The sequence below is a fragment of the Carcharodon carcharias genome, chromosome 11, assembly GCF_017639515.1.
Source record: "Carcharodon carcharias isolate sCarCar2 chromosome 11, sCarCar2.pri, whole genome shotgun sequence".
NCBI lineage: Eukaryota > Metazoa > Chordata > Chondrichthyes > Lamniformes > Lamnidae > Carcharodon > Carcharodon carcharias.
The window spans coordinates 30,251,897-30,268,683 of NC_054477.1; the positions used below are offsets into that span (position 1 = coordinate 30,251,897).

At 40.3% G+C, this 16,787-nt stretch overlaps 1 protein-coding gene across 4 annotated transcripts in view; it reads left to right on the forward strand.

Moving 5' to 3' along the window:
* The window catches only part of c2cd3 (C2 domain containing 3 centriole elongation regulator), a 149,694-nt gene that overhangs the window by 84,819 nt on the left and 48,088 nt on the right, over positions 1 to 16,787 (forward strand). For all 4 annotated transcript variants that reach the window (XM_041199609.1, XM_041199606.1, XM_041199608.1 and 1 more), the window contains 3 exons: positions 216 to 308; positions 2,094 to 2,702; positions 5,422 to 5,760. In XM_041199609.1, coding sequence (XP_041055543.1) covers positions 216 to 308; positions 2,094 to 2,702; positions 5,422 to 5,760 — 1,041 coding nt within the window. The remainder of the gene's footprint in view (positions 1 to 215; positions 309 to 2,093; positions 2,703 to 5,421; positions 5,761 to 16,787) is intronic.

Consider the following 16,787-nt stretch of genomic DNA (forward strand, 5'->3'; position numbering starts at 1 on the left):
GTACGTTGTTGGTTGTGAAGCACTTTGGGATATTCTGAAAATGTGAAAGGCATTGCAGAAATTCATTCTTTTGTTTGTTTTATCCTTTGTTTCATTTTTTAAAAAATTTTGAAACCAGAATTTGCATATTTAAGATTTTCCTTGTTAAAGCAGTAGACTTTTCTCTTCCTTATAACTGTTAACTTCTATGTTTTCTATATTCTTTATGTTGACAGCTAAACCAAGCACGATTTTAATTGGTTCATCAAGGGATATTGTCTTGGGATCTGTACGAATTCCTCTGGCAGGCTTGCTGACTAGGCGGACAGGTAATATGGTGCAATAAATGACTTATTACCATTAGGACATACGAATCTAAGTTTAGTTAGAGGATTAGGGCAGTTTAATAGTTGTAAAGGAGCAACAAGTTTATTTATTGTTCAAAGCATTGATTAAATTTATTGGTTAAATAGATTGATTTAGCTACAAAGGCTGCTTTTTAAAACATAAAACTGTGACCATCTACATTAAAGTAGAAAGGATATGATCCCTTAATGTGATGCCCAGCAAAATGATTCACAGTGTGATTATTTGACTCGGCAAGTTGAAAGAGCATGAATGGAATGGGAAAAGAGGGGAAAAAGGAACAGGGGAAAGTGATTCAATTTGAATCACATTGGCACGTTCAATTAGAGCAGGCTTGTCTAACCCGGCCCACGGGCTGGATGTGACTCGCGAAGCTCCTCCATGCGGCCCTTGGAGGCAGTTTTCAAAATTCTGGTCAAACAGGTGAGTTTTAATTGAAGATTCTGCATGGAGCTAATCCCCCAATCACAGGCTGTTTCTCTCCTGCATTTGCTGCTGATAGGCTCACCAGTGAAGCTGTAGGCAGCAAATGAGGGAGAGGAAACAGTCTGTGATTGAAGGAGCAGCGAACACCAGCGTTGTAGTGTGCTGAAGGATGTCAGGCTGCGGGAAGCAAAGGTATGGCGGGGCTGGAGCTCAGGGAGCCAAGCAATGGCAGGCTGGAGCCTGGGGAAGAGACTGTGTGTGTCTGTCTGTCTGTCCACGCGACAGTGACTGGGTGTGTGGGGGTGAGTGCGAGAGGCTGGTTTGAGAGTGAGGGGGAGTGTGAGTCTGCCTTATTTCCAGTCTCGGACACACGCACACACACACACACTGGGTGAGGGTGAGTGAGTGAGCACCCCCAAGTGTGGGAGTGAACCGGATACGCACATACTGAGCCTCTCACACTCTGGTCACTTTTATTAATTACTCTTTTTTAACTTAACAGTTTATTGCTAAGAGATTCCGACACTTTTGCTCAGCAACTGTTTCTTTTCTTAAAACCTCAACTTTTTTTTGAAATTCAGTAAATTGTTGTGCCTAGCCTTATCTTTCTGAAATTTGCTCATCAGCCCCTTGAGTGAGAAAAACATTCAAATTTGCCCCCCTCCCCCACTGTAAGCGAAAAGGTTGGACAAGTCTGAGTTAGAATAACAAGACACGGGAGCAGCTCCCCTCCTTGCCCACTGCTAGGAAATGGGACCTAACAAGGGAAAGAGAAGAATAAATCTCAGTCAGAGTGCTAATTTCCTAGTGTAGACATGGTATTCCTCCAAATTCAGATGCAGTCACTACATAGAAACAGGATAATTTGCCATCTCGCAGTGAAAAACAGTGAAGCATTTCCCTTCAAGAATTCCACACTGATACGCCAGGTGAACTTTCATGTTATTTTCATTACTTGATCTTGACAAGGTCCTGGGTCATCAATGGATGATCCCACTGTGGAAGTGGACTAAGTAGGGCTGGCAGATACTCTTCCCCAAAGGACATTATTGAACTGTTAAATTTTTATGAGAAGCTTTCACGATCATTTTCTGAGTGCTGCCTCAAAGTACCAGATTTTTAAAATTCAATTTGGTATCGTAGGATTTGAATTTATGATCCCCCGGTTGTTTGTCCTTACTATAACTGCTAAACTGCTGTGTCCATGTTGTCAGTATGTCAATTAATTACATTAATTATTCATGTACTGTATTATATTTTTAAAATGCAAACTGTGTAATTTGAATAGATTCTCAAATATTTATTTTGTATTCTATATTAAGGTATCTCTGGTTGGTATGCGGTGAGTCTTCCAGAAGTTACAGCTTCTGCCCAGCCTTGTGGAGCTCTACATAACTTGGGTGGTGGGCTCGAGATTTCAATCCACTTTGCTCATTCCAGTGATAGAGAGCGGGTCACAAAGGCTGCAGAAGCATTGGATTGGAAGTGTGGAACAAGTGAGGAAGAAATTAAAGAATGGGAATCCCCAGAAAGTAACATATCAATAACACTAACTGTATCAAGGATATGGCTCCCATTGCACTGTGTAGTGCTGGCTGGGCGTGCACATCTGGATAAATCCATTTTCTGTTATCTCCGGTATAAACTATATGATAGAGAGGCCATTTGCACGTCGCTTCAAAAACCAGTCCTGACTGTCAACGAAAGTCATGTAACAGTGAATTTTGACCAGGCAAATACTATAAATCTGAAACGAACACAATCGTTGATCTGGTACCTAAAGGAAGAAAGATTAGAAGTTCAAGCATGGATGGCATATGGAAAAGATGACGAGACTCTAAGACCTCATAATACTGATCGGCTAATTGGATATTCATTCATCGATCTGTCCACCCTGGCAGAGAAATCATCGAGAAAGCTTACAGTTAGTGGTATGCACAAGTCCATTTTGGAAGCCAGTTTAGTTTAAATATTTAACTTGATGAGTCTTAAACTTGCCAAAATCTCTGTGCCTTGCTTCTTCCTCCCCTGCTTTTAAAAGCCGCCTAAAGACTTATCTTCAATGGCTCTTTCAGCCCCTGCCCCTTAAATACATTCTAATATTTTTTGCCTTCATATTGCTTTTTTTAGAGCCCAGTCTGTAAAACCCAGGAATCTTTCTGGTGCTTAAGGTGCTATATAATTGCAAGGTCATTTCACATGGAAACAAAAAACTAGTTTCTTTTTTGATCAGAGGAAATCAGTACCATTTAGAAGTTACCTGTCATCCCAATATTTCTATTGTCGCAAAGGTAGAAGAATAATTTAAATTATTTGCTGCTCAGCAAGTTAGAACTTGTATGTCCCCACTTTTCTCATATGTGTGTGTGTGTGTGTGTGTGTATATATATATATATATATATATATATATAAATAAAATTCATCTTTGACAAGGATAAGGATCTTGTTAGTGGAAATATTAGGCAACACAAGGGCCAGTTGTAACAAAACTATGAATAATTCAAAATGGAGAGGTAAATACATACATTACTTGCAAGCTCACATTGTTTTCAGCTCATCAATGCTGCAAAGTAGTTCCCATGAAATGTTAGTAAATTGAATTTTCAACCCTGTTTTACATTTAATTTTTCCCCCCTTATCAACTGTAACATTTTTCCACTACCTTTTGGTTTAACATCTTTTTTCTCATTTTATTTTCAAAAATACATATTAAAGTAGTCACTATAAACTCCATTTCTCTCTATTATTAGTTTGAATACTGCAAATCAGATGCGCCAACCTCCACATCTCTAATCTGCATTCCTGTCAAACAATACTTCATGCAAGCACTGGAGTCTAAAAATTTCAGAGCTTGTATACACATCAATGCAGGACTTTTTGTAATATAAATTCATCTTTAATCATTACTGTCTTTGTTGCCTGGTGAAAGTTGCATTATTAGAGCAGATTTGATTGAGATGGAGAAACTCTGAGGAGTGAATGGAGTCCTTGCAGGAAGTGAAATGAGAAGGTGTATAATCAAGACAACTGCCTATTGGTGGGCTTGTTGTAGCTATTGATAGACATCTCCGGCACTGCAGATAGAGATATCAAGGAAAGGAGGATGACATCTCTGAGATGGCCCATGTAAGGATTAGTAAGATGTGGAAATTAGAATAGGGTAAGAATAGGAGCCAGCACTGTTACAGTTACTTGTGTACTTGGGGAAGGGACCTCAGTAGACCTGGAACTGAGAATACTCAACAATACAAAAAGGCAGGCATTGCTAGGGTCCATGCAGGTGCATAGCAACACATTTTATTTGAAGGCAGTAGATGATGTTAAAGGAATAGTTGCTCAGTGAGAGAACAAGTTCAGTGAAGCAGCAGAGGGTGAGGTCACAGAATCAATTATTACAGTGCAGAAGGAGGCCATTAAGCCCATCGTGTATGCACCAGTTTTATGAATGAGCATTTCATCTAGTGTCATTCTCTTGCCCTCTCCCCATAACCCTGCAGATTGTTTCTTTTCAAATAATCATCTAATTCCCTCGCGTGCCTCGATTGCACCTGCCTCCACCACACATTCAGTGCATTCCAAACCCTAACCACATGATGTGTGAAAAAGATTTTTCTCATATCACTTTTGCTTCTCTTGCCAATTACTTTAAATCTGTGCCCTCTTGATTCCTTCATGAGTGGAAACAGTTTTCTGCTGTCTACTCAGTCCAGTCCAGGCACCTCATGATTTTGAATATTTCTATCAGATCTCCACTCGGCCCTCTTTTTTCCTCCAAGGATAAGAGTCCCAACTTTTCCAATCCATCTTCATTACTGAAGTTTCTCATCCCTGGAACCTTTCTTGTAAACCTCTTCACTCTTTCCAATGTCTCCACATCCTTCCTAAAATGTGGCACCCAGAACTGCATGCAGATGTCTAACTGCTGTCTTATACAAGTTCAACATAACCTCCTCTTGTACTCTATGCCTCTATTAATAAAGCTTAGGATACTGCATGCTTTATTAACTTCCCTCTCAACCTGTCTTGCTACCTTTAATGACTTATGCACATATGCATTCAGGTCCCTCTGCTCCTTCAATCCCTTTAGAGTAGTACCCTTTATTTTATACTGTCACTCCATGTTCTTTCTACCAAAATGTATCACCTTATTTCTCCACATTGAACTTCATCTACTACCGATCCTCCCATTCCACCAACTTGTCCATGAGACGGCTGCAGACTGGTAAGACAAGCCCACCAATGCCCAGTTACCTTGCTTATAAACCTTCTTATTCCACTTCCTGCAAGAACAAAGAATAAGAAGGAACTCAATTGAGATAAGAATAAGTTCCATGAGCAGGGGCAGGCTGAAATAATGGGCAGGGAGACAGAAAAAAAGTGACTTCCCTAAACCCTTTGCGCCTCTTTTTCTTTAAGCCTCCCCAGTTCTTAAAACCTGCCCCTTTAATCAATCTCTTATTCTTCAGACTTAACTTCCCCTATTTGGCTAGATATCTGTTTTTCCTTCTTGCCTCCATGAGGCACTTTGGAATAATTTTCTATAAATATAAAATGTTGCATGTTTTCAAAAAAACTGCATACTAGTGAAGGGAGAGCCAGAGAAACTCCAAAATGAACATATTTCTCCATTTAATATATCTTTCTTTACAGGTGTTTATCCACTGTTTAAGCGAGGCACTTCTGACCTGTCAGGTGCTGCTCTAAGGTTCCATGTCACACTAGTACCACATGATCTACCTTCAACTGATGACTTTGCTCCTCAGAAGATAAACTATGCTGAGGATGACCATGATTATGAACGCAGCACTAAAGATGATGTTCCACCCATTAGTGAAAAGGAACAAACATCAGAAGCACACATTGATAAAGAAATGTCCACAGGTTCTAACATTGAATGCAAAAAAGTGTCTGAGATTTCTGAGGTGGACCTGGCTAACACATTTGCAGTGAATATTGTAGTGGAGAGAGCTATGCATCTAAGCTTGAAAGGTAAGGATTTTACATCACTCCAAAAATACAAATATATTTATCTCTCTGGTGATGTTGAATTGCAGTCAGTGATTAATACCATTTTCTCTGGGCCCAAAATAATTCGTTAACTTCAGGTAATTGTATCAGTGGATTGAGCATAGAGCATCTTATGTGTAACGTAGCATGATATAAGGTGGCTCTTTTTTTTGTGAATACTTTGTGGCTGCTTTCATACTGTATAAAATGGTGTGTGGGTTCTGAAGTACTTGTGGTGTGGAGAAAAAGGTACAAGATATAATGGAGGAATTTTCTCCTATCCATTATGAGTGAGGGTAACCAGTTGCTCAATAGTCCCTTGAAGCTTTTAAACAAAAACACAAAATGGCTAATGCCTATCCATATACCCTTTTGAGTTTAAGCTGAAATAGCTAATTACAGTATCCTTTTAGTACCTGACAGCTTTAAATTCGTAATGGGGCACTGGATTCCTTTTTTTCTGGCTAAGGGAAACTTGTTGATGTATTCTAATCTTCCAAGTCTTTCTGTTGCATTCTGAGATTTTTAAAGTTCCAGGACATAGGAGTTGCTCCAGAGGCAAATCATTTTTTTTTAATTGTTGGCCTATTAATGTTGATTAGCACTTCATTCTCAGCAGTGATAACAAAACGCGTTTGACTTTCATTTGGAATTCTAGTCGATCTTTCTTTGAGGATCGCGCTACTCCAATTATTATCTGCCTATATTTGTCTGATTCCTTAGTTTGTCTTTATTCTTCATTACCATGACATAAGCTAAAAGTAGAATGGGGAAGACCAAATATTAGGAATTATCATAAAAAGAGTATGCCTCAATCTTTGCAATATTCTGTTTACTAAGACAGCTCTGCAGATTAACAGACTCTCCCAATTCCTTCCACCTCGGAGTGTTACACCTGTACCCATTTATACCCTATTGAGCAAAGGAAGCATGTACCCATTTATAGGTGATCCAATGCCCATCACCTGTTTTAACAATACAATTGTCTCAACAATGTAATTGCCTGTCAACAAGAAAATTGATATTGGACATTGACAATGTAATTACTGATACATTGACACCACTGACCACCATTTTACCATAATCTAATGAGAATACATCACAGAGGCCATAAATAATAATCTCAGTGAACCAAGTAGTCCCCTTCATCTACTGGTTAACTGAGGGTTTTGTCTTGTTCAGGCTTTTCATAGAGGTGTTGAGAAGCCAGGACAGAATACCATTTTTCTGCAACCAAGAGACTGCCATCTGGCACAATTTAAATGATTTGGCCTTATTGCAATTTGATGCTTAGCAGCATTTTGGGCTCTGACCATGTATTTACATAAATTTCAAACTGTTACTCATAATCTGTTTTAATGCTGTCTGGATTTGGTCAAATTATGCTCAAATTAATATTGTGTTCATCGTAGAATGTTACAGTACAGAAACAAGCCATTCAGATGATCCAGTATGCGTCAGTGTTCATTCAAGAGCCATCGAGCCTAATTCCATTCACTTGCTCACTTTCAGACCTTTTACTATCCTCTTTTTTTTATATAATCCTGGGAGGAACAGGATGCTGAATTTATCATAAAGTATATGAAACACGAGGATTGCTTAGAATATACAGCACAAAAACAGACCATTTAGCCCAACTGGTCTTTGCTGGCGTTTATACTCAACACGAGCCTCCCCCAATATTAAGTAAGTGCTGGAAATACTCAGTAGGCCAGGCAGCATCTATGGAGAGAAAATGTTCCAGCATTTCTGTTCTTATTTCTGATTTCCAGCATCCAGGATATTTTGTCTTTGTATGAGTCTCCTCCAGTGATGTCTATGTAATCTCAACCTTTCAGCATACCTTTCTGTTCCCTCTTTCTCATGCATGCACCTGGTTTCCTTTTGAAATTTGTCTCAACTACTTCCCGTGGTAATGGGTTCCACATTCTAACCATTCCGAAGAAATCTCTACTTATTTCCCTATTGAATATATTAGTAACTATCTTGTATTTCTGGTGCACCACCCCCCCCCCCCCTGCCTTTTGAATTCTCCTTTAAGTGAAGCTGTTCTCTCCACATCTAACCTGTTCAACCCATTCATTGATTTAAACAGCTCAAAGTCTTCTGTTTTCTAAAGATGAAAGCCACAACCTGTTTGATCTTTCCTGATGGCTGTGATCTCTCTGAGCTTCTAGTTGTTTTTTATAGAATGGAAACCAGAGTTATGCATCGTCCTTTTAAGTGCGGCCTGACCAGTGTTGTATATAAGACTAATGTAACTTCCCTAATTTTGAGTTCCAAATCCCTAGAAATAAATTCTAGTGCTTTGTTAGTATTTTTAATTGTTTTACTGACCAGCGATGCTGCTTTTAATGATTTGCTCACCTGAATTCCTTGATAACTTTGCTTCCATACCCTGTTCAGTTTCTTGTTTTTTAAAGTGTTGATGATGTTTCTGTTTTTGCTACTAAAGTGTATTCCCTCACATTTATAGATGTTACTATTAATTTGCCACTTAATTGTCCAGTCTTCAAGATTTCTTTTATTTAGCATTATGTTGTGCAGAGACCTGCAGAACATTTGCAGTGAAATTATATCTTTATTGTAACCGTACTTCTTTAAATACCTGTCACATGCCATTCCATCCATCCCATGCCATTCCTTTCATCTCTCTCATATCATTCCTGTCTCCCAATCCACCTCTTCTTCCTATGCCATCCCCATCTGCCAATCTGTGTCCCATGTCATCCATTGCCATCTCCCATTCCATGCCTCCCAGCACATTCCAGCCACTCGTGCTACCCACACTCTCACCATTGTTATCAAGAACCCGATGAACTACAGAGGTTCAAGGAGTTAGCTCAGCACCACCCTCTCAAGGGCAATTAGGGTTGGGCAACAAACGCTGGCATTGTCAGTGACACCCACACCCCATCAACGAATAGATTTAAAAAGGTTAGCAACACCTCTTATCTCACTGCTGTTGATATTGAATAGTATTTAAACAGTAGATCCTAAGTTACATGATTCAGTTCTCATATTCATCGTACAATGGATGTACTGAGAGCTGTGAGTTTAACAATAAACTCAATGATGACTGGATGACCTAATTTGCTACTCCAGGGATTATTTATTAATTGGATCGTTTGTGCTCTATTCATGCACAAGAAGAGTTGTTAAAAGTTCAAAAATCAATTGATCTTTACTGCCTGAAACGTGAATTTTAACAATTTTCATGTGTGTCATACTACCACTGTAAAAATTTGAAAGAGGGACCCATCCTGTCTGAACATGCACTCCTTTTGTCTTTTAATTAGGTCCAAGTCTGATAGCTTTATTGGGACGCAACAGTAAAACACCTGACTGACTTATTTAATAGCCCATAACTTCCGAGCTCCCCGGTGTCGGATTTGGGGGTACCCCAGAGATGTGATGGGGAATCCCTCTGAGAAGTTCCCAGGTAAGGGTTTGCACGACAATTTCCCAGAAGTGCACACTTCCTCTGGACAATTGCGCTGCATCGGGAACCATCCAAAAATGCGACTTAAATTGCAGCCTTGCGATGGTTCTGCCGGGGTTATGCCAGTAGTTACTCAGGAAAAGTTAGGAGAATTAAAACCTCTTCTAACTTCTGAGTAACTATTGTAAAGACCTAGAACGACCCCATGGGACTCCCCCATGCCCCCGACCTCTGACTCCCCCACCCACCCCCCATGACTCCCCTGGACCTTGGACCCCTCCCCCAACCTCAGACTCCCAAATCCTATCAATTTACCTTAGACACTTGCCTTCCTTTGGTCCTTTAAGCTTACCTGCGTTACGGCAGCAAGAGCTGTAAAAAAAAAAGGGGGCATGACCTCCTTGAACACCCTGGAGCTAGACTTCGCTGGGGACCGTGAGGAATCTTTCAATGCAGGCCCCAAGCAGCTCCGGCGAACGGAAGTGGCAATGTAATTTCCAAGACCAGGTAAAATAGGTATTTATTTCTTCTGATTTCCGCGGCCAGCACTTTTCGATGCTAATCGGATGTTACAGCCCAATAAGTGCAGTTCATCATCTGCTTTGTTGACATTGTCACCCATGATTAACTTTAGTCAGCCTCTTCATAGATAGTCCTGGGAGTGGTTTGCATTTGTGCATAACTCCAGTTAGTGATGCTTACACAATCTCTTCAAACATTTTGGCAAGCAGGACTTCTACTAGCTACATGGAGTACATCCTTGGTGTGAACTCATGAATAGCACAATCATAAACTAAACCTCAATTAACATTACAGAATTTCCCATGTGTAAAAATACAGCAACCATTTCACATCCATGCAACTGAGTTTAAATATTTTCAGTTCTGTAATTATTGCTCATTTGGGAAAGGAGCCAGAACCCTAGTTTGGTTCATCTGTTGAGTATAGCTGTATTACAAATGTTCATGGATGCACATGCCTCTAGAAAGCATCCAAATGGCTTTTATTTAGTACTCAAAACATCACAATCCATTTACTCAAAACTATTGATCTATTCCTGATGATGCTATTTTCAGAGGAAAGAATGTGTTTTTTTCATGACTTGGATACTTATTTGTACTTTTTTGAAAATAATCAAATGCATGATTTATATTTTTCAAAACCAGCTTCCCATGCACATAAATTGGGGCAAATTAAACCACTTTTAGTAATTTACACATTAATGGTTTATGTGCTGCTTTCAATTATGAACAATCAAAGTTGTTGCAGTGCTGTGTCAGCTTCTTTCGAATCCAAATTGAGCCTTAAAATGGCAAGGTTTATTGAAACAGGATACTTGCGCCAATCTGTAATAGTTGAACACAAGCTAGTAACCCTGGCACATATCACTTGCTGTGTTTGTGCTTAGATACAAAATGAGAAACAGAATCTGTGCATTTTTTGCAGCACAATCTTCTGCTTTGTGCAACCAATCCTTTTATACTGTGAGAAAACGAAGGGAAAAAATAAGCCACAGTCCAACTTTAGATTTGAATAACTTGACAGCTGATGAGAACTGTTAGATTATTGTTAAGCGATTCCTTTCATTTGGTAAATTTCCAGTACTTTTCACCCGTCTGGTATTATGAAGGCAATAATCCATGCTCCAGTGCAGTTCTGTCAGTAGTAGTAGCAGCAGCCTGCCAGTACCTTGTGAGCTTGAAGATTAAATGTTGACAACTAAGCCAACTTCAGGCCTGTCCTCACCTGAAACATTATCTTAATATTTATATTTCTGCAGCCCAAGTAGTCTTGAAGCTAGTAGAAACATTACCAATGCTGTTCTGTGTGAGATCAGCTCACTGAGCACAGTCTAAGCATTGCATCTGGAATTATTTGAATGTCTGTCAGTACAAAGCATTTACTAAGGCCATTGCACTTTTCAAGTTGTAATAATGGATGGCAGAGTGGCTGAGGCAATGCACATGCAATTGTAAAGTATTGATGATAATGCCTGTAGTGCTGCTATCACCTTAAGAATATTCTACACTTTTGTTGCGGGAATATAATGTTGCTTTGTTGCTCTGAAATGTAGCAATTAGTGATGCTTGCACCATTTCTTCAAACATTTTGGCAAGCAGGATTTCTGCTAGCTACATGGAGTACATCCTTGGTGTGAACGCTTCAGTAGCACAATCCTAAATTGAACCTCAATTAACACTAGAGAATTTTCCTCGTGTAAAAATACAGAAACCATTTCACTTCCATGCAGCTGAATTTAAATATTTTCTGTTTAATTCTTTTTTAAAAATGTTTATAGATCATACTGTTATGATATGGCAGATGGTATTTGACAGGCTGACCAAATCCACAAGGGAAACTTGGCCACACTATCACAACGATTTTGCAATTTGTATTTATTACAAAAAGACTTGTGCACTGAAGTCAGAATTAGTGAGTTCATTACCACCTTTACAGCTTTTAAAGATTAAATTCGAACATTTATTAACAAAAGAAGAAGAAACAACTTAAACATACACAAGATTACAGTTAAACAGTGTTATGAAGCGGCAGATGATGTCTGCCAGGTAGATCAAATCCACAAGGGAAACTTGATCATGCTATCACAACGGTTTTGCAATTTGTATTTATCTCGAGATGTGTGCCCTGAATTCAGAAGCACCAAGGCTTTAGAGATTTTTTTAAAAACTAAAATTGCGATATTTATTAACAAAAGAAAAGATTTCAAGCACATACACAGGTCTACAAATTACCACTATAATAACTCCTAAAATCCCTAGTTACACCCCCTCTACGGCAACGGACCAAAAATAGATTTTTTAGATTTTAAACATCCAGCAAATTAACACAATACTCTGGACAGTGGAATTCAAAATGGCGCTCTCCAGCTTTGGTTTCTGTAGACAGCAGGTTTATGCACAAATACTGGAGGCTTCTCACACTTCTGTTAGATCTTACAATGCTTTGCCTGACACACAGCCTCATTCCCCTTTTATATGTGTTTCTCCCTTTTTAATATGTAAATTCCATTGTTTCCATATGTCTTTGGAACTTTTACCTTTCTCGTAATATAATCTTTTCATGTTGCTATTATTCTCATTAACCTCTCTGAAATTCAAATCCCCCTTCATCTATCTAAAAATGCAAATTCCCTTTACACCTTACATGCTAAGACCCCAACCATGTTTATTCATTAGCATATTAAAGACACTTCCACACCTTACTTCTTTTGATGACTTGCAGTCTGCTTGGCTACAAAATGTAATTAAATCGCACATATAGACAGAACAACACAACCCCATAAACCTACTTTACAATAAGTCAGAAAAATATTATGGAAATTATTCTACCTTCATGACAGCAGTTATAACAGTTCCCAACATTTTTATTTACCCAGACTTCTAACTACACACCCCCGTTTAGACAACAGACCAAATAGATTCCAAATCTATAAAGTCGTCCAGCAAAATTACCACAAGCACCCACTGGACAATGGAATTCCAAAGGGCTTTTAATACAACTTTGGTTACTGGAATAGCAAACTACTTCAGGGTGGCTAGAGGTTTTTTCCCCAACTCTGTTTCACACAGTCACCTTTCAGGATCTCACAAGGCCACACCTCACACAGCCTTCCATCTTCTTTAAATATATTTCTCCCTTTTTGATCTGTAAATCCCATTGTTTCAACTTGTCTCTAGAAGTTACTTTCTCCAGAATATAAATATATTTCATGTTATCATTATGGCCAGCACTTTTGGGAAAAATCAACGTGATTATCTTGCCAGTTGTAAACATTTTCCACAGAACCATAGAAAAGTTACGGTGCAGAAAGAGGCCATTCAGCCCATGTATATGTCGGCCAGAAAAAGATGAAAAACAAACTCGTCACTCATTTTAATCCCATTTTCTAGCACCTGGTCCGTAGCCTTGCAGATCCAAGTACCTTTTAAATGAGTTGAGCGTTTCAGCCTCAACCACCGATTTAGGCAGTGAATTCAAGACTCCCACCATCCTCTGCATGAAAAAATTTTTACTCATGTCCTCCCTGTCCCTTCTACCAATCATCTTAAATCTATGCCCCTGGTAATTGACCCCTCAGCTAAGGGGAACAAGTGTTTGCTGTCTACCCGTCTAGACCTCTCATAATTTTGCGTGCCTCACTAGGTCACCCCTCAGCCTCCTCTGTTCTAAGAAAAACAACCCTAACCTATCCAACCTTGCGTCATAGCTGCAATTTTCAAGCCATGGCAGCATTCTTGCAAATCTTCTCTCTACTCTCTCCAGAGCAATTATGTCCTTCCTGTAACATGGTGACCAGAACTGTACACAATTCCAGCTGTGGCCTTACCAGCGTTTTATACAGTGCCATCATTACATCCCTGCTTTTGTATTCAATACCTCATCCAATAAAGGAAAGCATTCCATATGCTTTCTTTACCACCTTGTTCACCTGCCCTGCCGCCTTCAGGGACCTGTGGACATGCACTCTAAGGTCTCCCACTTCCTCAACCTCTCTCAATATCCTGCCATTTATTGAGTATTCCCTTGCTTTGTCTGCCTTCTTCAAATACATTACCTCACCCTTTTCCAGATTGAATTCCATTTGCCACTTTTCTGCCCACTCAACTAAACTATTGGTGTACCGTTCTGGAGACGACAGCTATTCTCTTCGCTGTCAACTACATGGCCAAGTTTTGTGTCATCTGCAAATTTTTCAATTATACTTCCCATATTTATGTCCAAATCATTAATATATACAACAAATAGCAAGGGTCCCAACACAGCCCTCTGGAACACCACTGGAAAATGTTTTCCATTCACAAAAGAATTCCATTGACCATTACCCTTTGTCTCCAGTTGCTGAGCCAATTTTGGATCCAACTTGTCACATTCCCCTGTATCCCATGGAATCTCACTTTTCTGACCAGTCTGCCATGTGGGACCTTGTCAAATGACTTAGTAAAATCCATATAGACTACATCCACTGCACTGCCCTCATCAATCTTCTTTGCTACTTCCTCAAAAAATTCTATTAAATTAGTAAGACACAATCTTCCCCTAACAAAACCATGCTGACTGTCCCTGATCAACCCGTGCCCTTCTAAGTGACAGTTTATCCTGTCTCAGAATTGATTCCAATAATTCACCCAGCACTGAAGTCAGACTGAATAATCTATAATTTTCTGGCCTGTCCCTTACACCCTTTCTAAATAATGGTACAACATTTGCCAACCTCCAATCCTTTGGTACCTCATCTGTATCTAGTGAGGATTGGAAAATGAACCTCAGAGCATCCGCTATTTCCTCCCTGGCTTCCTTTAACCGCCTGGGATACAATCCATCAGGCCCTGGCAACTTATCCGCCTTCAAGGATGTCAGACATTCCAGTATTCCCCCTCTCACTATGCTTATTGTATCTAATGTTTCACACTCCACCTCATTAACTAGAATGTCTGCATCATCCCTCTCCTTAGTGAAGACAGAGACATAGTACTCATTGAGATCCCTGCTCCCATCTTCAGCATCAATGCACAAGTTACCATGTGCATCTCTGATAGGCCCTACCCTTTCCTGAGTTATTCTCTTGCTCCTAATGTACTGATAAAACATCTTTGCGTTTTCTTTGATTTTACCTGCCAATATTTTTTTGTATCCTCTCTCAGCTTTCTGAGTTTCCATTTTTACTTCACCCCTGTACTTTCTATGCTCCTCTAGGCTTTCCACAGTATTAAATATTTTGTGACTGCCCTAAGCTTTCTATTCCTGCTGTATCTTGGCCTGTATGCTTCTGGATAACTGGGGTGCTCTGGATTTGGCAGCACCACCCTTATTTTTGTGGGGACATGTCTGCACTGCGCCCATAGAATCTCGCTTTTGAATGCCTCCCACTGATTTGACACTGTTTTTCCTTCTAATAGCTGTATCCAGCTCACCTCTGAGCTTCATAAAATTTGCCTTCCCCCACTTTAGATCTTTCACTTCTGTTCTATCTTTGCCCTTTTCCATAATGATGCTAAATCTAACTCTAATATAGTCACTATCTCCAAAATGTACCCCACTGCTACTTCATCCATTTGCCCAGCTTCATAAGACTAAATCTAGAATTGCACCCCCACTCGTTGGGCTAGTTACATGCTGTCTAAAAATGTTCTCTTGAATGCAGTTCAAGAATTTTGCGCCCTCTGTGCCCTTCACACTGTTCGTATCCTAACTGATATTAGGGTAGTTAAAGCCCCAACTATTACTGCCCTATTGTTTTTGTACTCAGCAATCTGCCTACATATTTGCTTTTCTAACTCTCTTCCGCTATTTGGGAGTCTTTAGTATACTCCTAGCAGTGTGGCTGCCCACTTTTTATTTCTGAGCTCAACCCATATGGCCTCATATGATGCCTCACAGCTGTAATTGACTCTTTAACCAATAATGCTACACTCCCACCTTTTTTACCTGCCTCCCTATCCAATCTGAAAACTCTATATCCAAGGATGATGTGCTGCCATTTTTGCCCCTCCATAAACCAAGCTTCCATTATAGCAACAATCTCATGTTGCCACGTGTCTATGTGTGCCCTCAGCTCATCAGCTTCATTAACAATACTCCTTGCATTTACATGTATGCCTTTTAACACTGCCAAATCCCCGTGCTGTACACTTTTTAACCTGTGCTTCTTCTGTCTTTCAGAGTCACACACTAATTCCCCATCTCCCATTCCCTGCTCTGAACGCCCTCAGGTTCAAATTTCCCTGCCCCCCCCCCCCCCCGCCAAATCACGGCACGAGCAAGTCTCCCTGCAAAGATATTCATCCCACCCCTGTTCAGGTGCAGACTGTCCAGCTTGTACAGGTCCCACCTTCCCCAGAACTGGTCCCAATGTCCCAGAAATCTGATGCCCTCCCTCCTACACCAGCTTTCCAGCCACGTGTTTAATGCTCAATTCTCTTATTTCTATACTTGCTTGAACATGGGACTGGGAGTAATCCTGAGGTTACTGCTTTAGAGGTCCTGCTTTTCAATCTCCTTTCTAGCTCCCTGAAGTCTGCTTTCAGGACCTCATCCCCTTTTTGGTACAAACGTGGACCACGACCTCTGGCTGATCACCCTCTCCCAAAAGAATGTCCTGCAACCACTCCATGACATCCTTGACCCTAGCACCAGGGAGGCAACATACCATCCTGGAATCATGTCTGTGGCCACAGAAATAGCTGTCTGTTTCCCTAACTAACAAATCCCCTATCACTATTGCTCTTCCTTTCTTCTTGCCCCCTCCAGTACAGCTGAGCTGCTCTTGGTGCCACAAACCTGGTTCTGACTGCACTCCTCTGAGGAACCAGCGGCTTCACCAGCTTCCAAAACGGAAAACCGATTTGTGAGCAGGATCTCAGGGGACTCCTGCACTACCTGCCTAGTTTTCTTGGACTGCCTAGCGGTCACCCATTCCCTTTCTACCTCCAGACTCCTAAGCTACAGTATGACCACCTCTCTGAACATGCTATCCACGTAGCTCTCAGCCTTACGAATGCGCTTCAGTGACTCCAGCCACCGCTGAAGTTCTGAAACCCAGAGCTCA